Source organism: Rhea pennata, chromosome 1 (assembly GCF_028389875.1).
Source record: "Rhea pennata isolate bPtePen1 chromosome 1, bPtePen1.pri, whole genome shotgun sequence".
In the NCBI taxonomy this organism is placed as follows: domain Eukaryota; kingdom Metazoa; phylum Chordata; class Aves; order Rheiformes; family Rheidae; genus Rhea; species Rhea pennata.
Window position 1 is genome coordinate 184,969,943 of NC_084663.1, and position 24,563 is coordinate 184,994,505.

General features: G+C 43.9%; 1 protein-coding gene across 1 annotated transcript in view; it reads right to left on the reverse strand.

The window, feature by feature from the left end:
* ERICH6B (glutamate rich 6B) overlaps window positions 1-15,070 on the reverse strand; it is a 31,608-nt gene extending 16,538 nt beyond the window's left edge. Inside the window, exons 1-5 of the mRNA XM_062581773.1 lie at window positions 14,698-15,070; window positions 11,760-11,817; window positions 9,209-9,323; window positions 7,774-7,852; window positions 4,852-4,977 (exon numbers count right to left, since the gene is read on the reverse strand). Coding sequence (XP_062437757.1) covers window positions 4,852-4,977; window positions 7,774-7,852; window positions 9,209-9,323; window positions 11,760-11,817; window positions 14,698-15,070 — 751 coding nt within the window. The remainder of the gene's footprint in view (window positions 1-4,851; window positions 4,978-7,773; window positions 7,853-9,208; window positions 9,324-11,759; window positions 11,818-14,697) is intronic.
* Window positions 15,071-24,563: the final 9,493 nt, after the last annotated feature.

A 24,563-nucleotide genomic window follows, 5' to 3' on the forward strand; every position in this document is an offset into this window, starting at 1 on the left:
ACATTGGTTCACTAGGGATTAAAACAATCAATGGAAGAAGAATCCATCAAGGGCTATTAAATGCAAAGGCATCATCTATAGTTCATGAAGTTTCTGAGTCACAGCTTACTAGAGGATGACGGTATTCAGGGAAATATTAACAGATGTTTGCTTTATTTTTGCGTTTCTCCCTGAGCATCTGCTGGCTTTTATCCAGGATAGGATGTTGGGCTAAAATGCACTTTCTGGCTGACCCTTTGCAGTTATTCTTATGGCCCATATTTCACATGAGGTCATTCCTCACATAAGGCAAGGCAGCTTAAACGTGGCCCAAGGATGTCTTTTGCTGCTGCCTGTCATCGTTTTTGACACAGTGCCTTGTATCACAGAGATAAAGCTGGTTGAATTCCAGGCTCAGCACCCCAGGCGTGATTTTTGTGTTGAACATGTTTCCACCAAGAACCACAGGGAGCTAGATTCCCCTTTTCGATAGCTCCCAAAGCAAAAGCCTCTATCCCTCTCAGCAGAGGAGAAATCAGGGAGCTACAACTAGCAGGATATCATTTATCTGCTCTGTAGGCTGGTCACTTCAGAGCAGTGACCCTTACTCATGAGGTATCACAGCAGCCAGCCCTGCAGTCCAGTGAGGCCACGTTGTGGAAGACAAAACAGTGAGCTCTGTCCTTCCTGTGACTATTAGCAGCCCTCAATCAGATCCTAGTTGTTGAGGAAGCATCAAGTTGTGTGAGCGCTGACTGTCCCCTGTTGGCGCAGTGACACATAGCAAAAGGCACACCTTGCAGAAACCAGGCTCAAACCATCTCCTCCCATTACTAGGTCTGGGACTGGAGGACAGCTATCCAGTCCATCTCTCCTGCATGGGTAAGTCGCCTTCACTTGCAGCCTTGGTTGGAGGCTAAGTCATTCTGAAATACAACTGAAAACCAAAGAATGCACCTAATGCTACATACAAGCTTTTAAAGTGCATCTCACTTTGTAGTGAAAAACCTGACTAGGAAGTAGCTGTGTTTCTGAACAAGCATATTTTATGGAAATCAGCTTACCTTCCCTCAGCCTGGCTTCCATCACCTTGTTTACTATCCTGCCAAGGCAGCATTTGTAGAGAACAGCTCCTGCTCTGCTTATTATTTATGGTTACAAATGATGGGATAGCAACAAAAAGAAAATAAACAGTAGTAGCTTCAATGGTCAGTCCAAATCTGAATGACTCACTTCAGGTTTTCTTATAGTAAATTATAAACAAACATTGGGGTGATTTGATGAACATGATATGCATGTGCCACTTCTGACTGAAAACTCACCACATTAATAACAGGATCTGATTTACATTTGTGTCTTTGTGCACCTTTCTAAGATCTTCTTAAAATCCATACCTTGGCTGTTTACCAGCTGATGGATAGAAACTGGTAGTGTAACGTTACTCTTCATTTCCAACAAGAAATGAGCACGAGGAGTAGTGGCTATTACGAGATAATCACCCCCCTAGGGGAAATTCCTGATCGCAAGTATCTGTTTTACTGAGATCATGATAACCTTGTTGCGCTAGGTAGCATTGGCAAAGCCTTGCATTGCCTGAAATGCAAGAGGTAGCATTAGATAGATGAGTGTGATAGAGAAAACCACCTTGAAATATTTAGAAGGCCCAATCCAAATGCTGTTGAAGCAAATGGAAACCTACTGAATTAAATGGGCTTTTGGGCAAAGCCCAAAGACTTAAATGGGCAAAAGGAGGTAGGCCTGGGTGGGAGGGTGTGCATGGAGGAGAGCAGAGCCTCCTAGACCTCCAGGCCAGGGCACCCGACGGCCGCAGACACAATCTGGTGCACATAGCCCCGATGGGCTGGGGTGCAGCCCTTATTATCTCAGACTCCTAGCTTCCATGATTGCCTTCTTTTAAGGCGATTGCTCTGAATAATACATACTTCTTGAGAAGAAAGGCAGGTATTTTTGTGCAGGAGAAACTTGGCAGCTCTGAATACTGAGCAGCAGTTTCCTCAAAGCAGTAGGATTCAACATGGTAATCAGCCCTATTAGCATTAAAAGGAACTGTCTAAATGTCAAGCCAAGTTCAATAAATAAGCACCAACACATTTAGAAATGGCTCAGAATGGAGAATTAAAAGTTTTGCTGCTAATTATGTTTCTTATTTTAGACTTCCGTCAATTCTAGCTCTTAACTTCTATTCAAATGAGACAATCATTTGCTGTCAAGACAAAAGAAATGAGAAGTTCTGAAAGCTAAGGGTGGGCAAATCTGTTCGTACATAATAAAGAACTAATGTAGACTTCAATTCTCTCACACAAGTATTCAGAAGCACCATAAATATACAGAGAAATGCCCTGTAGCTAGGAGATCCTTCAGTCAGGAGTTCCCAATTCCCAGGACACAAATCATCAGAAATGCCTCTGTCTGGATGAGAAACTTGTTCCACTTTTCCCCTAAGGAAAATGTACCATCCAGCCAGTACCTTGACCTTTGCTGATACAAGTTGCTGATCTGTCATAATCTCAGCAGGATGGAAAATCCTGGCTGGAGCCTGCCAAGATGATATTATCTTCTATACACAGCTGTGCCTCAGCAAATGCTGTTGTCAGTGCTCAGCTTTGCACCCGTGAGAAAATGCAACCAGAGCAGTCAGATACTCCAACACCTCTGCATCCCCCAGCCTCCTCGGGCAGTGAGAGTTCCAGTGCTCATCCGATACCTCTTGATCTCGTGAGAGCCAGGAATGGCAACAGGCACTCCAGCTTTTGTGGGACATGGCCTTTACTTTGGCTGAAAAGCAGCAGATGATGGAGATGATGGATGATGATGGAGAACTCCAAGAGCCTGTGTGTGATTTGGGCTTCTGAAAAATCAAGTCATGGGGTGTTGTTTTATGGCTGCAGCATATGCACCGTAGGGCAGGACGTGGCCCTTAGCTTACAGTCACAGAAACCACTGCCAGAGGTATATCGCTTGAATTAGGAGAAAACAGAGGGCTCAGGAGCAGGGATACGGGAGCGGCTGCACTCCCTATAATAAAAATGGGAATTGCTGGGTCAAACCATAGGAGGGCAAAGGAGGGGGGGAAGAAGAGCTCCTCTAGTGAGCCGAAGGCTCGTAGCACACTTCCCAGGAGAGGGGCAGTAGAAGCAGGGAGTGTAACTTGCTGGAGGCACATTATATAGCAGGTTTAGGAAACAGTTATGATTTTAACAACCAAACCTACTATTTGGGATCTAACCACCTCCAGCACTGGCCGAATGAAAGTGGCTTGCTTAGTCTGGTACTTCGAGGCAGTAATGACACATAACTGATACTGATGGAAAAGGCTAATCCACTCTGCCCCATAATATCCCCAGTCAATCATGCAATATTCTGTTATTGGAAAAACTCATTTTTGCCCCTCCAATGGTAATCAGTGTATGCCCTGAAGCACAAGGCTTGATAGCCTGTGTAATTTGCAACCTAGCTAAGTGTAACTGCAGATGTTAATCCTATTTAAATAAATGCTCGAGAAGCAAAAGTAGGGATGTAGCGATGAGCTGCAGGGCTGGGGGAAGGAACAGAGCAGGATTTCCAGGAATTCTTCTCCAGCAGATTTCTAGCTGCTGCACCCAGTCATAGGAGATCAAGACATTCAGGTTGGCAAAAGGAGGTAACCTGGGTGAGTGTTGTCTGTAATTCGGTCCCTCACTTTGCCTATTATTTGTTCTGGCAAATACTGGAGCAGATTCCACTGCAGAGCATGTCCCCTGCTCTGGGCAGCCCCATTGCACAGACTTGTGCAGAAATGTGCATGAATGCAAGTGGTAGTGTTGTGATAATAGAAAACTCAAAAAAAAAAAAAAAAAAAAAAAGGGGAGAATCTCACTTTCTACCCTTTCCCCTTCTCCCCCCCAGTATGAATACTTTCTATCTCAAGCAGAAAGGAAGTGTTTTGCTATCCCAGGCCTTTGTAGCTATCCAGAGAGGACAAGAAAACAGCAGTTACCTTTTTTGTAATATTTTGACATCACACTTTCAATGAATGACAAGGAACATTAACTTGCTGAGTCTGTCCCCCCAGCTCTCTGGAATTGGTTCTCTGCTTTTCAGTTTTTGCTTTGCTATCCATCTACATTTCTTCTTCCTTCCTCTTCTCCCCCTTTGCTTCTACTCATGTCCACCTCCCCACTTCCCCTTTCAATTTTCTTTCCCTCTATTTTTCCACCTTTCTTCTCCTCTTTTCTTTGCCTCTCTCCTATTGTCTATTCATTTTCCCTTCCTCTCTCTCTCTCTCTTTTTTTTTTCATTTGTACCCCCACAACTATGGATAGTTTCCCTTCTCTGATCTGACATTTTTTGCTAATTTTATCAGATCTCCAGTTTCCTTCTCTTGCTCCTTTTCCAACCTTTCTTTTTTTCTCCAATCCACATGATCTTCTTGCCTTCTGCAGTATCTGACGCCCCACACTCCACCCACCCGAGATGTGGCAGAACTGAAATTCATTGAAACTGAGGAAGAAGCGCATGGGAGGAAGAGGGCTCCAACACATTCCCTCTAGTTTAAGACAGAACCCCAGTCACTCACTTGACTCTTTCCTGGAGGTCACCTACCTCTGGTGCCCTGACAAAAATGCCACCGTACACATTTCTCTTCTCATTCTTATTACAGCTCTGGATGATACGACTAGAAAGGGTCACTTGTCCCTCACTGCCACCAAATAGTGACAGTCCTTGATCCACAGCAGCAAATGAAGGACTTTAAATGGTTTGGTTATTCTTATGAACAAAATGATTTTTGGTTTAGCAGGGAATTTTCAAAGCTGGGCACCTAGAAACCTCAGGTTCCCCATTGCTCTGATCAATGAAAAGATCACACTGTACCTTGTTCACACGGTCCTTTTTGGTTATTTTTCTCTCTTTCTTCAGCTGCTGCCTCTTTCTCAGTTTCAGTTACCTCCTTGCTCTCTTCACTCTCAGAGTATTTCTCGGTGTCTCTGAAGAGCACCACTAAGTATGGAGGGGAAAGCACAAATTCCTGCGGTGTGAGAGCACAGCACTGAAATAGATTTTACACCACTGCAGGTACTAACAGGAGACATGTGGAGCCTACAGCAGACTCCTGTGCTACAGACAACCTAGGCCAAAGAAGGTGATGGTCCATCTAATCCTGCCCACTGGATGTACGTTATCTGGACATTTTGAGGGAGGAAAAGGGCTCCTGTCCTGTAGTCAGATGTGAATTGCAAAACACAAGAAGGTGGAAATTATTTCTTAGTCCTAGGGAGGAACCTGAGCACATCAGGCTAAGCAGGTTCTTGTAACTGTTGTCACATTTCTATAAATAGCGAATGTCGATCATTTTGTTTGAAATCCTGCTACAAGATTTGCCCCAGAACATTCTTTGGCAGTGAGCGTGGCCTTCATCTTCTTTTGTCAAGGACTTCACTTGGCTGAGAAATATCAAGAAGTTTAAGAAAACGGACCCATTGCTTTCCTGTCCATCAAAACAAGAGTCACCCTTGGAGGTCCCAGGAAGTGACCACAGCAGTAGTGGCTGGGGAGAGCCACCAGGAGCAGCTGAGCACTCTGTGAAGGTGAAAGGGCTGAAATCAAATGACTGTGCTTGAGTGCCTCCATCACCAGCGCGGACAAGGTTGAGAGGGGAGGACAGGTCCAGAGGGAAGGATGCTGCCCCCTGAGCCCAGAAACCTGTGCGAACTTCAGCAGGTTACTGAGGCCCAAGTTCATCCCTATGTCTAAATTGGGCAGATGAAACAGTCAACAACCAAGCAGCTCCAGCACTGATTTGGAGGAGGGCACATTTGCCCCTAATTCATGTGGGATGAGATGGAGGCATAATTCTCTAGTTATCTGCTTATGAAAGGGTAGGAGAAGGTACTTCCTCACCTCACCTCTTAAGTAATGAGACTTAAATACATTAAATGTCATGTGCTGGGTGATAATGAGAATGTGGGCAGTATAACCACCTCATCCAGACAGTATGAGCTCTCTGAGCAAGATGGAAGGACACCTCACAGAGAGACTCAATTTCTCTAGTGAGCAGCCACTCAGTACTGAAAATACTCTCTTAATTGCCAATCTGGAACTAAACTGTGGGAGGAAGGGTTAAATATTCAGCGACATGCTGAATCTGGTTCCTTTACAAATGGATACTCAAAACACAGGCTTGCACTGGTAATTGGTACTTGTGCATGTAATTACTCACTCCGCCTAGTTCATGGAGGCAGGAGAGGAAGGGAGGTCACTGGTTCGTAAGTGCAGGAAAGCCACAATTTCTAAGAATTTATAGCTTTAGGTAAAATGTGGCCAAATGACTCTCTTGGGGGTAGCAGAAGTGAAAGGTGCACTGCAGGAAAGCCTGGGCTTTGCAGGAGCTCCGACCAGGCAATTGCAACAGTTTCATCAGCGCTGGGAGCCAAGTGCTGAGCAAGATTTCTAGCCCTCAATTTCCCTAGTTTTGCTCCTCTCCAAACAACCCTGCAGCTCTCAGCACCTGCATCCCGATGTGTTACTCCTTAAGCCATCTGTTGTCCCGTGGGATTAGTCAAATAGCAACATTTCCCTGGTCTTATTTTGGGATTAGCTAATTTAAACTGAACACCCCGAAAACTCAAACCAAAACCAAAGAAAATCAAGCTCCTTCACTGTTTAATTAAGAATGACTCCTCTGGAAAACTTAGTTATAAACCACACTGGATTTGTTGTGTTTTATTTTCCTGATGTTCATCTCAGAGAAATTTTCCCATGTGGGCAGAAAGCATCTGACATAAGGAGCCCACACTCACCAGTGCACTCCAGTCCTTTGCCCCACAAACACCTTTTCTCCACTTGGTTATACTGAGTTCATGTTTGCTTTCTAGAGAAAGGCTATGACAGCTTGGCTCATGACACATTTCTGTAGCTACAGGAGCCCTGGCATTGGCCAAGAGCTCTACTTCGCTCTTGTTACAACTGCAATGATCTAAGGACAACAGTGAGGCTGAGCTGGCTGGGGATGGTAATATCTTTTATTGTATTTATTAATATAGATGGAAAAAATGCTTTTGGGCACATTTGGGCAAGATATGCTTTGGGGCACATTCGCTACTTTCATTGGGACCCAAGGAAGTGCTGGTGCACCCAAAGGCACCTTTTCTACTGCCCCTATGTACGACAATTTTTCTAATAAAAACGTATTTCATCTGTCTACAAAAGTCACCTTTCTGAGCATTTTGCAAATATAAAGCATGCTATTTGCTATTGCTGGCTTCCTTTAAAAGGCCAGGTCTTGCTGTTTATATCAGTGAGTGCACTGGACAGATGCTACAACCAAGTGAGCACACCTGTAGGAGCCATCACATTACATTTTCCAGGCTGATCATCCACACACTTAAATTGATTTTACAGTCATGATACTCCTGAGACACTGGGGCAGCTGCTTCAGGTTTGCACCAGTTTATGCAAGATTAGAATCAGGCCCAGGCCTGATTAGCTTGTGTGCCTTGCAATTCCCAGCCTATGCATTGCAGGCGCTTTTGCTTTGGTGAGATCATCTCTGTGTTTCCAGAGGATAAAGTATGTGGCTGAGATCCACAACAGGGCTACGTGCAAAGCTGGTGCTACCTTTGGGAAGTGATCATAGTGAACACATTTAAAAATCAAGCAAAACGAGTTTATAACCTGGTTGGGATGCTTATGCTAGTAAGTGACAACTGTGATTCTTTCAGCATCTCTAAGACCATTGGCAGAGGAAGGTATGATCTTAAAATGATGTATTAAAATCCAATCACTGGCGCTGCTCACCTGGATGTTCTGTGGGTTTAAGGCTGCTCTGTTTCGCTCCCTCTGAGCTTTTCTTCTCTTCTGCTATTACTGAAACAGCCCAAACATCATGTTTTAGTTATAAAGTGAGTTTAGTGGGTGGAAGGGTGGGAGGGGAAGGGGGATTAAATTTACTGCTTCTGTGACTACAGATCTGAAATAAATCTCTGATTCAATGATAGATCAATAACACCTAGATTGGGTTTAAATTATTAATAAACTATGAGAAATGAGGATAATTATTCTATGAGTCACAGCTCTCTAATGCACTGCACATTTTTCCCTGAGACATCTGCATTGAAGCACGACCTGCCTGTCTTTTGGCAAAAAGCTCCAGCCAAGAAGTTAATGTCTTTTGTTTTGCTAGCTAAGCATTTAATAAATTCTCATGGGCTGGGATAGCCTGGTGACAACATATTTCTTGGCATATGCCGAGGACCACATCACCTTCCTGTGCTCTCAGTGGCCCGAGGGGCAAACTTGGCAGGAATGTTTTCCTGGGTGCTATGACTTCTCTCACAGATAAACACTCTGGTCAGGATCCCCTAAAATGTTTAGGTGTCCTATGTGCCCATGGATATCAGTACAACTTTAGCTCTCAAATATCCCTCTGAATCTGGACAGCTGGAAATGGAGGAGTTGCATTAGTCTAAGAAGAGGCTCTGGCCTTGAAGGGTGGTGTTGAACGGTTGCAGAGACCCATCGTGCTGGTGGCAACCAGGAGGAGCAACCTCTGGGCTGCAGGAGGCAGGGAGGTGCCTCTAGGTGCTCTTGAGGTCGGGGCTTGTCATGGTGATGGTGGGCAAGACTGACTTCAAGGGCCGGCTCAAATACATGCTTAATTGCCAGAATTGCTATAGTCTTAACACAGGCATGGTTGCTTTTGTGTGATTTCCTTGGCTCACTGCAAAATTAGCTTTTAACTGGGCCTTAATTGAGCAGGCTCAGGTCACGCAGGTTCAGGGCATCCTCACTGATGCTCATCAACATCTGCCTTATCGGATGAGCTGCTGATCTGCCCTTGAACTCTCATTGATATCTAACTGGATCTGTATCTGTACCAAAATGTTCTCCATTGGCCTATTTCTAATGAAATACCTACTAACGAGGAAAACAAACCAAATCTGGATATAAGGAATAAAGCCATGATTCTTTGCATGGACTAATAGGAAGGAAACAAAACTTAGGAAACTGATTATCAGAGGCATTTACCCTCCTGTCAAAGCACTACAACTGGATCAAAACTTCAGTGGAATAAAACCTACTTTTTGACTCAAAATATTTCTTAAGTATTAAAAAAAATCATGTCAAAAAGCCACATTTTAAAGCAAGCCTCCATTTTCATTTCTCTAAAATTGTCTCTTTTGGAGAGCAGCTACTTGTGATGTTGAACAGGCCTGCTTTAAATGAACTCACGGTCCTCCCTGGCAGCCGGAGATTTGTCTGAATAGCTCCACTCTGTCTGAGTTGTCACATCCTCAACACGGTGCCTGCCGCTGTGGGAGGAGGCAGGAGAGCTGTCGACTTGCTGCCTGCAAAGAGGATGCACGGGGTGGGATGCTCAGACTTAGTTTATGGCCAGAGAAGAGTGCTCGGAGATTTAGGAACAGGCAAGGTTTCTCAGCAGTTACTTATGATTCTTGGTGTCATTACTTTGGGCACGTAACATCAGTCACCGTAAAGAGCTGTATTTCAGAAAATGAGAAAGTTAGGCCTCTGCAATGTGTGGCGAGGAGAGATGCACTCACAAAGCTAAGGGCAGCAGAGGGTAGTGGAGTAACTGTCAGCCTCAGCACCCAACACCCAAGGAGTTTTGGTAGGGAACATGCATAGAGGCCTTCACAGACTTACCACTTTCCTTACCTCTAGTTCACTGGGCACTTTTCACTAAATGAGGTTTTGCCAGTCCTAAACTCCAGATTTTGCTCATCTCACCTTACGTAATTCTGCAAATGGTATTAGTCTGCTCTGCTCCACTCTGCACTACGGCACTCGTTCTGCATCCCATACAGGCTGCGGCTGTGTTGGTGCCTTTTCTGGCACGGGAAGCAGAACGACTTCTCCCTTATCACAGCATGTCCAGCAACAAATGGTGCTTTCTGGAAGTCCTCCTGTTCTCCCTTTTCACCTGAAGTTGTCTAGTAAGATACGAAGTTTTTCTGAGCCTATAACACGGAGCTATCAAGGTTTCCAGCCACTTCTATCCATGCAATGCAGGGAGAATTTTTTTGTTTGTCTCTGACATACTAATTTAAAGATGCCTGTGGTTTTGGCAAATTAAAAAAAAGTATGAAAAAATATCATGCTGAACAAAATGCCACTGGGGCCTGACTCGATCTGATGGAAGGGAAGGAGTGAAGGGTTTTTGATTTTTTTGTTTATCTGCATTAGTAATTCAACAAGGCCGTTACACACCACTGCTTTTTTATTAGTTGCCTGAGAATTTTAAAGGATTCTGGGCACAGCACATACAAATTAATGCAGTCATGGATGAAAATCTCAGAGGAATAAAGGGAGGTGAGGTGCTCCGGTGCCTCCACTGCCCTCCTCTCCAAGCACCTCGTGAACATTTCATGTGTTTACCCTCCCAGCTCTGCTGGGACACCATCATTTCCACCTTACAAGTGAAGAACAGAACCAAGAAGCACTGTATTTAAGGGAGCCAGGAGAGATATTTAACTCCAATGTCATGGGAGACCCAGCTTTGGAGACCAAGAGGGCAGAGGCTGCCCGCTACCTGGCCCGCCAGACTCTTGCTCCTGGGACCATCGGTGGCGAGAAGCGTGCTCACGCCAAGCAGAGGTCTGTGGCGAGGGTCTGGGCACAGCCCCAGCCGTCGCTGCTCGACTCCTGGCAGCCCAAACCGCAGCTGGCTCCTCGACGGCCGGCTCCGTCCGTCCTGCTGCCGAGCCGACCAGCCGGACCCCATCGGCAGGGATACACCTCGCGGGAAGGCGTAACCTATCGGATAGGTTGGCGATAGTGTTTTTCTTGCCTCTGTGCAGCCCGTTTGCTTGCGCCAGTGACTCTCAGCCCTCTTGTGAAACCTGATGACTGATTTCCCTTGACAGCACAACCGAGAATTTACCTCGGACTATAACATTTTCACAGCGCTTGGTAACTTTGGAAGAAATAGAGCCTGCGCTCCTCCAGGCTGAAAGTTACAGATTTATAGTGCAGTAATGAAAAGGATCTCACGGGATGTTCACGTAGCAACACGCCAGAGCCTTCCTTTAAATACCTTCTTAGATCCAGTTCCCCTTGGTGCTAAGCAGCTGGGGCAATGTCTTTAAGGAAAAAAGCCAAAACGTCCCTCAAATACTTATATAAGGAATACTGTCTATGAGCTGAGTGCCACTTAGAGCACACCACAGAAGAGTCTGGTCTTTTTTTTTTTTTTGTCTCTTGAACAAGCATCTCTGTTCAATTTCTTTTCTCTCTCCTCCTCTCTGCCTGAAAGAAAGATTAGATATGTCTAACATTTATATTGGATAGCCAAAAGGAGTGAGCTACATCCCCGGCTGATGTAAATCAACATAGTTCCAGCGGCACTGGTAGAGTGAAGGGTGGAATTACACTGATTTACCTTGGCTGGGGAATCGGACCTACTTTTCCTCCCTAGATAAAAGAGCATTCTGCAAAATAAAAATCATACATCACAGCAATTTCTAGAGATGCTGCACAGGATTTATCTGTCTTTAAAAAGAAAAATAATTACATCTGCAGAGGCTGGCAGTGTCCTTTTTAATATCCCAAACAATGAGGGGCCCAAAGATAATTACTTGGACAGACGTAACTTCCAGATTATTAATAGTGCAGATACAGCAGAGGCTGCCAGGTTGCGGATGTCTCAGACATACTGTAAATCTCCAGCTGTTAGGCATTCCTGCTGCGAGCCTACATATAGCATAAATACAGTCTAACTTGACTGAATTATATAGAAAAATGTTACCAATTACTCTCCTTACTTGGATTCCTCCAGCTTAGAACCAATGGACAGAGCTGATGGGGAATCTGTCACCAATTCTAGAGAGGAGAGAAAAAGCTTTTTTTAAAAAAAAGATTTTTTTTTTTTTTTATGTAGAACAGCAGGATTTTTCTGCCTTGAAATTTCTTGCCATTTCATTATTTTGCATGTCAGATAAAACAGGGAACGTTTTTCCTCATCTATTTTAATAGTACAATAAATTGTAGGTGGGTGAAAAAATAGCTCCCAAAAATGAGCTGTAAAAAAGTTGCTGTAGACTGAGGACAGGCTCTGCAGAAGACGGGACAAGACTTACAAGCTAATTTACTTTGCCTTTTCCGTTCAGGTTTCATTTGTAAGCTCTCTGGATCTTCTAATTTTACCAATTCACTGGGAGAACGTGTTCCCACGGGCATTTCACCTTCGTTGCTTATGCCAGTGTGCCTGCACAGGGGTGATGACACCAAATTGAATTGCATTACTGTCTTCTCTTCTATTTCCAGCTGTCATCAGTGTTGCTGAGCAGTTGCGGAGGGAAGGGGACCAGAGGCTGTCCTTCTGCAGAAGGGCCAGGATGCTACATGAATGCTGGGGACACTTGGGATTTTAGCCCAAACGCTTTATATAGGCACATGAAGTGCCCTCAGGGGCTTGCCATCAGAGCAACACCTTATTCCTCCAGATTTGCATTAATTCAGTGGCTACGCGTTACATGTTCCCCTCTGTGTGCAGAACGTAGCAGATCTGTTGCAACTCTCTGACTACAGAGCTGACTGTAATTTCTTAATCAGTAGAGATTTGCATTCGGCTCAAATGCTCTTCCAGTTAAACCAGCGGTTACTGAATGTATCTTAGTGCCAAAATCCCAAGTGTAGTTGTTTTCAAATCAGAGAGGACAAAGGGAGAGATTCAGGGCAGGAGTTTGCAGAAGCTGCTGGAAGAGAGGAGAGGTGCCCATGGTAGCACCAAGGCCTGAGCAAAAGTGTGGGCATGGAGGAGGAAAAAGATGTTAGTGCAGCACAGGAGGTGCGGGAGGAGAGGGTGGAAGAGAAAATGTAGAAGCATATATCAGAGACATGGGGAAAATGAGAGGCACAAGTGTAACAAGAGCATCAAAAGGTTGCAGCTCCGATTTTACAGGCCATTCTTAAGAAAGACTAAAAACAATGCAAAGAGATTGAAAAAGGCCAAAAACATCTCATGACTGTATGAACTCTTGCAGATATATTAATTGTTCACTCTAGATCCTAAATAAGGCATTCTCAAGGTTATATTTGATTTTGCTTAGGAAATCTACTTGTATCTAAATACTAGCCCTGAACCTTGCTTGTCTGGCATGAAGGCTAAAATAGGCTAAAATAAACTTTACATTTCATCTGAGTTTTAAATTGCAAGTTAAAAGATGTGGAAATCCAACATGAAATTCCTTGCAATAGCACTCAGAGAGGTTTCTGCATGCATTTGATTACAGTCACTTGTGGCAGTTTCAAATCCTCAGACTCTTGCAGGGGTAGATTTATCCTCAAGGATGTAGTTCATGAATCTCTGCTAAGAATATTTGATTTCCATGCGGAAAACTGTTCAAAAATAAACCTTGTGTGTGCAAACAGTCAATTGTTCTCATTCCCAGAAGTGGACAAGATTTGCATTGAAAAAAATGCAAAAGTGAACAGAGAACAGTTCTACTGGCCAAGCCCGAGGAGGAATAACGCATGACTTCCGTAGGAAAGAGGTAACTCTTTGCATTAAGGGCAAGGCTGAATCCTTCAGGCCAGCTGTGCATTTCTGGATGTGCCAAGGCAGGCTGTACCTTGGCTATCTTTCTGTGGGCAAGCGGAACACGTGACATTTCTCATCATATTCAAGCATGTTCCAGGAAGAAATAGGGAAAAAGCCCAGTCTTTCCTGATTTATATTTAGGATAAGGCCAACGAGTCCCAAACTGGATCCCAGTTTGGGATCTCTGCATAAAGACAGCTTACCCAAGTGTTAAGGAATGAGCTGTCCTTCCCCACAGCCACTGCATGGTCCCCTTCCCAGTGGACTTCTCCTTTCTGACTAGTGTCACTTGTCCCTTCCTGAAAGAGCTGCGGCCCTGTCCTGCATGCAGCAAAAAGCCACATTCTGGCTCGCAAGCAAGGAGATGAGCTGTGTTGTGACTGCTCGGAGAATCAGGCAGCCAGAACCGAAATGGGACAAGTTCTTCCACGCTTAGATTTTTTTTCCTTGGAGTTTAGTGGCTCATCCTTTTTATGGATTAGCCACATTTTCATCTCTGCTATCTGCTTCTGAACGTCAGTTGGATTGCTTAATGAGCTGTAAAATATTATTAAAAGCAGAGTATGTGGAAAAAATGTAAATATAGCTTTACATATCTAGTAAAAAAAAATGTCTGATTCTAGTTTGTTGGCATTTGCATGCAACAGAGTAACTCTGACTTTCAAGACAAGTCACAATGTTTAGATTTCGAACACCCTGGAAAATCAAAAGTGCTGCCTTATTTCCTCAGATGAATGGGGCAGGATTTCCAGATATACCCTATCCTGGGTTCACTTTAATGCTTCCATTCAAGCCATTTTTTGACTTAAAAAATCTTTTTTTTTTTTTTTTTTTTCCAAATGGACTACTTAGACTAGCACTTTGTGGCAAGCTCTCTGACAGATTCCACACGGGATTTGTATCTGGGGTGCTCCAGATTGCTCTCAAAGCTTAGCACCTTTGCCCAAATAGACTGTGCAAACCAGCCCATGAGTCCACACAACTGCAGCCCTTGCCAGCAGGCAAGGAGGGTCAGACACATGTGCTCCTCAGAACTCGACACCATTCTAGGTGCCCATGGATAAAATTCATATTTACTGTGTGCAAACAGAAACTTAAAAAAGATCATGGTCATCTGTCTAATTCTCTCTCCTTCCCACTAATAGATTGCTGTGAAATACCTGTTAGTAGCTTATCTTTCCTTGAAATTTCTTCAGAGACCTTCCAGTGAACTTCTTCGTGATCTTCACTCCACTTAGCGGGAGAGGATGAGGAGGTTCCTTCAGGCTGTTCATCCCAGACAAGCTCTCTGCTGGTTTTTCTAGCTGTTTCTTTGCCGGAGAGAGCAAGATTACTCTGCTCAATATAATCTTCTATTTTCTGCTTACTGAAGGCTTCTTTAGAATTTGTGTACTCCTTTTCCAGCTTTTTTACATTTTCCTCTGTGAGGAGCAGAACAGCAGAGCTGGAATCTGATGAAATACTCCCAGGGGGAAATTTTTTTGGTTGGGACTGGTTACTGCCAGACCCTGACAGCTTGTGTCCATTAGACATATCTGCAATGCATTAAGGAGATGAGAATCTTCAGCAACAGGCAAAGTCAATTCATCATTCTGGTAACAAAGAAAGAAAGAAAAGAGAAATCCCATTAGTCATTTGCTCCTGACGGGCATATTGATTGATGTAGTTAAAATGTTCACACTAAGATAACCTTATTAGATTGAAAATCACTTTCTTTTCAGGAGGATCTACTAGGCTGCGATTCAACAAAGCACTTAAACAAATACCTAATATTAAGGGCACGCTTCAGTCCCGTTGATAGGATTTTGTTAAACAGATTCCACGTAACACTTAAACACCAAAGCTTGGGACAGCTAAAAAGGTCCAAACAGTCCGAATAATGCAGACAACTACCTGTATTCAGACAGGTCCAAAGACAAGAAACCAAATACCTTGCATTGTAACACACAATGAACTCTAGTCCCCACTAAGGCTGTACTAAAGATTACAACAGTGATTTCATTATTAACCCAGTTTGCATTGGCTATAAAATGCTGTATGGTTGAAATTTAGTGTATGAAGGCTGGAACAGAGTGCACTTTATATTCATTACCAGTGCTCAGACAAATTATTTTGGACATTTTATGCTACATGCTGATGAAGACAAAAATAAAAATATATAGTGGAATCTGTTGAATTTGTTTAATTGGACCTACTGATGGCCATCTGACAATGCCAATTAAAAAAAGATAAACACAAGCAGTGCTCAAAGGATTTGCAGTGAATAAACCCTGGGTAAATACTACATTATTTGTGTTATTGCATTATTCTGTGTAGTTGTGTGCCTGAAACATAAACTAGTTATAGAAAGCAATTCGCCCTGCTGTTTGCAATATCTGGTTAATTGTGTCTGCATCTTCCCTTTATCCACTCAGCCTGTTTAATGTCAAAACAGAAAGCAGAGGAAAATAATAAGGTTAGTTTGGCAGAACTAGTGCCTCACAACCTCCTCTTCACTTGCCCGCCCCTCCCTGCCAGCTCCCATCAGGCAGGATTTTCCTCTGCTCTGGCTAGCTACAAACTGAGACTGTCATTTCCAGGTGTTTTACTGATCAGGAGGTCAAAAACCTGCCAGTGCCCTGGGTGTCAGGTTTGGGGCTCCTGTCTGGTTCACCTTTGGGACACTGCTACGGCAACATCTTCCTTCCACATCTCCCCCAGCTGACTGTGTGCACGTGCATGCACACGCATGCACACACACACTCAAGGTGTTCAAGGAGCCGCCCAGTTTGACGTGCTTTTTGCACGTTGTCTGGGATGTCCAGGTGGGAGAGACTGAGTTTACACCATTACATCTTGCTTGAAGGGCATTGCATGGGTACGTGGCTGAGATCGTTAATTTAGAGCCTCTGCATTCTCCTTTTAAAGACCAGAACCATGTAGAGAAACATGCCCAATCATCAGGTGAGCATCTGCAATACCAACAGACAGCTCTCCAGGACTCAGGAGACTCTGCCAGCAAACTTGGGTTAGTTAGACTTTGGGATTCAAGTTGCGTTTGTGGAAGGCAGTGGTGTGAGATGGGACAGAGGAACGGACAGAGAGGGTCCTCTGCCACAGTTACAGATTTGGAGCAGCAAGGGAAATGGCAAACAGAGATCAGCTTTAAAAAGAAGAAAAAGATGGAGACAGGGAATTAACTTTAATTCTCTGAGAAACACTGTATCAAGTGAATAATTTATTTGTAGGCCCCTAGAAAGTTTAGAAAGGCCTCTAGAAGGCAAGGGAATAAGAAAATAGGCAGCATGGCTTTGGACAGGATCAAATGACATCAAGAGAACCTCATTTCCTTCTTTGAATGTGTAAAAGGCTCTACAAAAAGAGGTGTGAAATACCTGGACTTCAGCTATTTTGTGACAGCCTCTCAGTGTCTGCTCTTAGTAGCCACATCATATGTAAGGCAATAATTTCTCCACTCTGCTTTGCTTCAGGAAGGCTTCAGTCAAGGTATAAAAAGTACAGTTTGGGGCAGTATGTGCCAGGAAATGTGTGAAATGCAAGAACAAGGAGTAATTCAGCCCTTTGGAAGGACTTTAACGTACTCTCTACATCTACCATGGACATCTACCCCCCATATTGGGGTCATACTTCAGCAGCAGAAATGCAGCCAAGACCTAAGGAAAACCTTCCCTTGGAAAGGACGTAAAAGCATGGGAACAGGCTGTTTGCGACAGCAGGGGAGTATCTGTTACTGGAAATCTCTGAAAATGGACTTGGAAAACACTGAGTGGGAATGGCACTGCGCAGTCCACAGTGCAGCTACTGATGAGGCAACTTCATGAGGTCCCAGTCAGCGTGGTTTTACTGATACTCCAGTAATGGTCATCTGTTCTGATTTATTGTGTACTAACGGCCATAGCCCTGAGACCTGCCAGTTGGCACATTTTAATCCACAAACCTGACATATAGTATAATTTCTTAATAGAAATGCCCAGCAGAATCAAGTCAGACATTACAGAGAAGCACATGCATATTGTATCAATGCTTTTCCTTTTGTCCATCAACCATATAACTCATTAAAAGAAATCACTGAGCTAGTCTGGCAAGAGCTACATTCCCTAAGTCTTTGTAATGTGTTGATTCACATTAGTGACCATTTTTAGTTCTCCTGTTATCCTTTCTAAGTATCAACTTCTATCACTTAGTTTCTTGGAACTTTCCTTCTGATCTAGGACTTGTGAAAAGCAATGCTAACGGCCCAGGGCAATCCTCAAGGTTTCTCTTTTTGTACTGTTTGATCTGAGCTAGCTATCTGTATCTGCTGATTTTAAAGCATCTAGCTTTACTAGTGGCTGTTTAGCACTGCATGCTTCATTGTTGTTGGGACAGGAAATCTGTCATTTTTACACTACATAATTACATTGTTTGGATTTCATCTCCTCAGAGAACAAGCTTTTTTGAAAAAGTTTGCATTTTTCTGCATTTTTATGAACCATTCAATCATTTCTATTGTAACCAAGTGATGTTGTTAAGATTCCTTTGTTTCTTAATCATACTTTAAAACTTGTCTGTTGTCATTAAGTCTGCTGATCATAATTTTCTCCTGGTGTCCTTCCACTTCTTGTATCAAGATTTTATAGTCTCAGACCCATAGAATAATTTGGGTTGGAAGGTAGCGCTGAGCATCATCTGGTCCAGCCTCCTCCTCACAGCAAATCTGACTAGATCAAGGGGCTTTAGAGCCAGGCCCAGTCCAGTTTTAAGTATCTCCAAAGATGGAGTTTCCACAATTTCTCTGATTCCAGCATTTAACCACCCTCATGGTGAAAAGGTTTCTCATGGTATCTACCTGGAATTTCCCATATTCCAGCTTGTGTTCATTGCGTCTTCTCCTACCACCGTGCAGCTCTAAGAAAAGTTTGCCTCTGTCTTCTTATCACCCTCCCATTTGGCAGCTTCAGACAGCAACTAGATCCCCCTCTGGACCTTCTCTTCTCCAGGCTGAACAGTCCCAGCTCTCTCAGCCTCTCCTCATAGGAGAGATGCTCCAGTCCCCTCATTGTCTTTGTGGCCCTTCGCTGGACTTTCTTGCACTGGGGACCCCCAAGCTGGACGCAGCAGCAGCAGTGAGAGGTGGTCTCACCAGCGCTGATCAGAGGGCACTAATCACGTCCCAGGACTTGGGTTTTGAAGTTAGGTCCCATCTAGCAATTCCAACTGCCATGTCTCCCAACCTAGCATCACCTTCACCTCCCTGCTCTCAGCTCCTGTAACGGCCATTTATCCTGACCTACAATGCATGGGTCTGGGCAAGCTCAGAGCACGCACTAAGGCAATCCTCTGCCATATTTATAATGTCTGCAGGTCAGGGGCTGGTCCTTGGCCTGCATCTGTGCGTAACGCTTTTCTTCAGTTCTGGCCAGGTGCTAAATTTCACCAAGGTAAGACCCCTCACAGCATCACCAGTTAAAACTGGCTGCTATCCTTGAACTCCTCCACTTTCAAGAATGTTTTAGACCTCTTTACTTGTATTTTTGTGAGGCTTTTTAATGCTCTCTTAGGACTAAAAACCCTAGGAATTTTAATTAATAAAAGCACAACTAAAATGAGCATATCTCAAAGCCGGGGAAAGAGAGAGAGCTCTTAAAATAGAGGGTTAGCTCATTTTCCTTCCTTTTGCCTGCCTCGAAGCAACAGCAGCAGTGCTAGTGGTAGAATCTGTTGCTTAATAGACAACTTATTTATGTTTCCTTGTCACCTTTCATAGCCTGAGCCCCTTAAAAAAAAAAAAGGGAGAGAGAAAAATCACGTCTTATATAACAAGTACAGAGTACTCATTTTCCAATGGTGGAAAATAACTTCAAATGGAGTTTCAAATTCTTCCTGTGTTATTCCACACAAAAGTAACTAACCCAATGGCAATCTAATATCCAAGAGGGAAAAGTCTTCAGGAGAGAGACAACCTCTGACTCTGTGCTCGTACCATACCTACTAGGCTGAGCTTTCACACTCCTCAGGAGAGTCCTACTAGGTAATACGAATTACAAGAACTTTTAGAGGACCCTCTCTCTGCACTTGGCACGTTAAAACTGTGCAACTAATGGGTCAGCAGTTTCACCACAATTTGAAGGAAAGCAGCACTTGAATATTCACATTGAACTTTTCCAGCAAGCTGAAGAGGATCAAATGAAGCATTTTATTGAATTCTAAATAGGTTTTTTTATTTGCATGCTTGCTTTCATCAAAAGAAATGTTCAAAACAAAAAGCCCATGGCAAATTAGAGGGATGAAATGCCACATTTTAAAAGCGCCAAAAATTAAAGATATCTGCTTTGGAAATTTGCCTCTGCCTCTCCAGCATGAGCCATTCTGGGATTTTGATATTAAACCGTTGAAAGTTTCACTTGACCCAGTACATTTTCTTTACAACCTTTTTTGGGGAAAACATAAATAAACATTTTCCTAATATGACCAGACGCTACTACCAAGCAAAGCAAGGAACTCTTGCTTTGCAGGCTCACAGTTCAGGAGACTAGTATTAAACAGAAAAATCGGTCACATTGAAATGACAGGCTTAAAATCTAATAGATAATATTAAGCTGCCCATTACAGTGTTATATGAGATTGTCCACTAAGTATTCACATACACATCTGCAATACAGCAACACGTTTTCTCCAAAGCCATATCTGTCCCTGACATCAGAGTTCTGTATAAGAAAGCAAGTGAATTTAAAGCAATATTTATTGGTTATTTCCTCAGCAAAGCTGCGCTTTGTAGCTCCTCTGTTCTCATAATGATATGCTGAAATCTAGTCAGAATAGTTGAATCTTAGAGAAACAAAACACAGCTGAAGTAGCTGAAAGGCTAAAGGCTTGGGAAGCAATTTCCTCTGATTCATCAGGAGACAAAGGACGAATGATGATTATGTTCGTGTTAATAAAAGTGGAATTGCCTTGCTGGCATAGTTGCCCCCTGTATTTATCTCATTCTTGCTTTCCTCCCCCGCCTCGCCTCCACCAGCACACTTCAATTCTCCGTGGCAATCAGAGATGACATATTTGCTGGAAGCTGCGGCAGGACCTCATTTGATCCGGGTCCTTCGGGCAGTGGAGTGAGCGTTGGCTCAGCCTTGCCTCAGAGGGGCTGAGACAAGCATCTGGTCAGCGACAGCCGAGCCTGGAGGGAATCGAGCACTCACGGGACCTTGGATGGCCCCCGGTAAACTGAGCCGTCCGGCCCCTGCCACCCCTGAGAGGTATAGTCCCCTCATGGCTGCCCAGTGCAGGATGAAAAACGTGTTTTCCTTACTCCTAGTGCACCAACCATCCCTCTTAAAAGTCAAGCTCTATTCATCCCGGACTCTTACACCCTCGTTCCTTCTCTTGGCAGAAATCATCCCTTCCCAATCAAACTTGGTTTCCCGTGATGGCAGGGGGCTGCTGTCGACGAAAGAGGAGGGCAGGAAGATCTGACCTTGCCTCCCTTTGCCCGAAGAGCGAGACACAGCTGCCACGCTGTCCTCCCACTGTCGGAGAGCAACAGCTTGGCTTTTCCCTGGTGCCAGCAGGAGCCCTTGGTTTGGGGTCTCCAGTATGGTGCAAGGAGCAACCAGGAAAGCGCTGGAGACCTCCTGTGATAAGAGCTCCCTGGCGACTCCCAGGTGGTGAGCATGGTCCAGGCACACTGGTGATGACGATGACCTCCTCGTGAGATCATCCCAGGAGAAATCGTATTATTTACGCTACTGTAACTCCCCAGGCAGCAGTGGAAAGCAATTCCATCAGATGAGGATTAAACTCCACGCTGTACCAAGAAATGTCAACTAAATTAATTCTTATCCTAAGCTCCCTACACATATCCCAAAAGATAGAGGACTGTTATGTACACAAGGCTAAAGAGACTTTCACACACAGACATTACAGGGGAATTTCCACACTACAGTGGATCTGGAGAGAATACTGTGTAAATACAGGTTTAGTCAGCCTCTGTTTTCCTTTGCTATCTTCAAGGTATTTGTGCTTGTAGAGGAAATCTTTTCTTTCAAGCAATGCCTGCTTGATCCTACAGGATTTATAATCTCTAGTCCATTGCAACGAAAGACATCTGATGGTGCCTGTTCTTTGTTTAGAGGGGAGCTTGCAGCAGGACTTTGCAATGCAGTATCTGGTCTTAGCAGCTCCCAGAGCCACTGCTCAGGAGGGACCAAGGCCCCCAAAGGAGTGCTACAATCACTGCGGTCACCTCACTTTGCTGGAGCCCCTTGGCACCCATGGGTGCTGCAATGTCACTGCACAGAGCTACGATTTAACACTGCTGAGCAAAGGCCAAGTGAGCTGGTGTAAGTCCACACTTCCTTAAACACTAAAGGAAAAGCAAGTCCATTAAACACACTAACTTCACCCTAAGAGATTTCTTCTACTGAACCAGATTCTCCTTTTCTTTACTCTGTATAACTCTGGAATAACCCCTGTATCTGGAGCTTTCAGTGACATTTCTACAGATTATTCTGGGGTAAACAAGCCCAGGACTGAAGCTGCCTGGCATAAAACAGTTTGAAAAGTTGCACTGGACTACAGCTTCTGATAATTAAGAAAACCAATAAGAAGAGTTAGTACATCCTTTACTGTTTTGATGTGTTTCATCTCCAGCTCTTGGAAGGAAAGAATATATAGAGAGGGAGCTCTGTGAAAGGCTAGACCTAACTTCTCCTAACATTATTGTCTCCTTCACTTTCCTTCATGAATTAGAGCTTTTCCTTCCTTCTGGAGAGAGAGAGGGGAGAGAGAGGAGAGAGAGGGGAGTGTATGCAAATATTATGCCAAAGGGAAAACAGAAAAAATAAAGAACTCCCCTCCAAAAGGTATATCAAAAGTATGACTGATCATTTTTGTCTCCTGCTTGAGAAATGAAACATAATTCCATGGAGACCTCCTAATTTACCATTCTCAAGATGAGGCAGCCCCAATGCTAAAATAAAAAGACCAGAGAGTCCCAAGCTTTCCTGTTGGTGGCCATGGTTAGGAAAGTAGTTGACTAATTTCTTAGTGGTGTACATACACACACACACACACACATATATGTGTATTATACATATATTTATATATATATTTACAGATCCATTTTAAAACTTTCATTTTACACTCACACTCAAATATTCACACAATTAGACCCATCTAATTACAGATACCATCACATTGATTTAAAGCCCATATATTCCATTGAAAGTTCCCATGACAAAGAGCTGGAATCAGAATGGAGAAACACAGTTAAAGGCTTTAATTATAGAAAATGCCCATTAAAAGAAAACAGAACGTTCCACCTAATGCTGCCACTGCAATTTTGTCCAGAATAAATCTCCAAATTCTGTGTTTAGCCCTTACTGTGTAGCAAAAACAAACTCCTAAAATAACTCCATTTTGCACTTTCAAAGACAGTTGGAAAGTAATTGGTTGCTGTAAATCATGCAGAAAACTCTTGAGCAGGCTCCTGCTGTGCAGCCCTTATGCCTTTTGTGCACCAGTAAGCCCTGTAAGCACCAGCAGGTCTAACAGACTCAGTAGGACTCATCACAGCAGCGTATTTCAGCTTAAAAAACTTCACCCAAAAGTCTGGGGTGCACCAGAGTGATGAAGTTGGCTCAGGCTGAGGGTCTACCGGGTTGTCTGTAGCCAGCAGTGGGCATTAGCAGGCATGTAGGAAATGTGTAAGAACATGGCAAATACGCTGAGATCCAGACCCTGGTGAATTTGCCCAGCTTCAAGATGAGAAAGATTGTAATTTTTATAATAGTATACTATCTCTACAGGTGCAAACATGAAAACAAACTGTAACCAGCAGTCACAGTCTGCCTCTGTCTGCAGCCACTGACACACGGAAATTAGAAGAGTTAAAACCATTTAGTATGGTAAGTAACAGAAAAGTAACTTCACTTCCTTTGCATTTATATGGCACGGGCATGAAGAGTAAACCTGTTTAAGAGGGACATGGGCAGTCACAGAGTCAACCATCTCTGTCGCTGGTACTTGAAAACCACTTATCAGAGAGCATCTCCTGGGTCACATAGCAGACAGGACACGCGCTCTACTCACAACTGTGGAGCTAAAGTTCTTGAGTTCTTCAGAAAAAGCCTCGCTGTTTGACAGAGTAGCAATTACATGACACAATAAAAGCAAATAGATGAAACCATAAATCACAGTTATTAGCATATAGTATTAGTATATTCTGGGATTTATGCCACAAGAGACAAGGAGTAAAGTCGAGTTAGGTTGTCTTGAATGCAGAGAAATGCCCAAATAAAGCTGCCAACCGTTTCCCGCTCTGAAAGTGGAAAGGACTAGTCCGAGAGCACCGCGGGAGATTTACTGCACTTGGCTGAAGGCAGCAGAGAGCTGAAGTTACTGCTATCTGCAGTTTTGATTTCTAACACTGCAGTGAATTGCAGGTGGAAATAATTTGTGCTCATCTCTACGTGCAGGACCTGACTCCCTCAAGCACGCGGAGGTCTTTCGGCAGCTCACCGGTAGTGCTTTTAAGAGACATACCCTTGCTTCGCACCAAGCAATGTGAAAAAGAAGCCCACACAGCACTGCATTTGGCCTGGCCCTTTGCAAAAGCCAAATATTTTAGCAGAGACCAGGATGGCAATTCTTAGTGTGGCCGATGAAGCCCAGCTGATCCATTAGGACCTAAACACGGAGCTGAAATCATAGTCACGAGGTACGTGGCAAAATGCCAGCGGTGTAAATTTGCAGCAATGCTGCATAACTAAGTCAGGTTACTCTGGGCTTACAGCAGAATAAATCAGGGGCTCGCAGGCGGTCAGACTGAGAAAGACCTGAAAAAACATCTGATTTATCCTCCTTCCCCTGACAGAATAAACTATACTTACACTATTCAGCTGAGCATCTTTTTTATGCTGTACTCTCTAAGGTGTGCATCCAGAAATGTAAATGCAGGGCAAACCTATATGCTCACAGTGCTACCCCCTAAAACTACCAGGCCAGGGGGGTTTACCTCTTGGGAAAGGAGCCTCTGGGAGATGAGGTG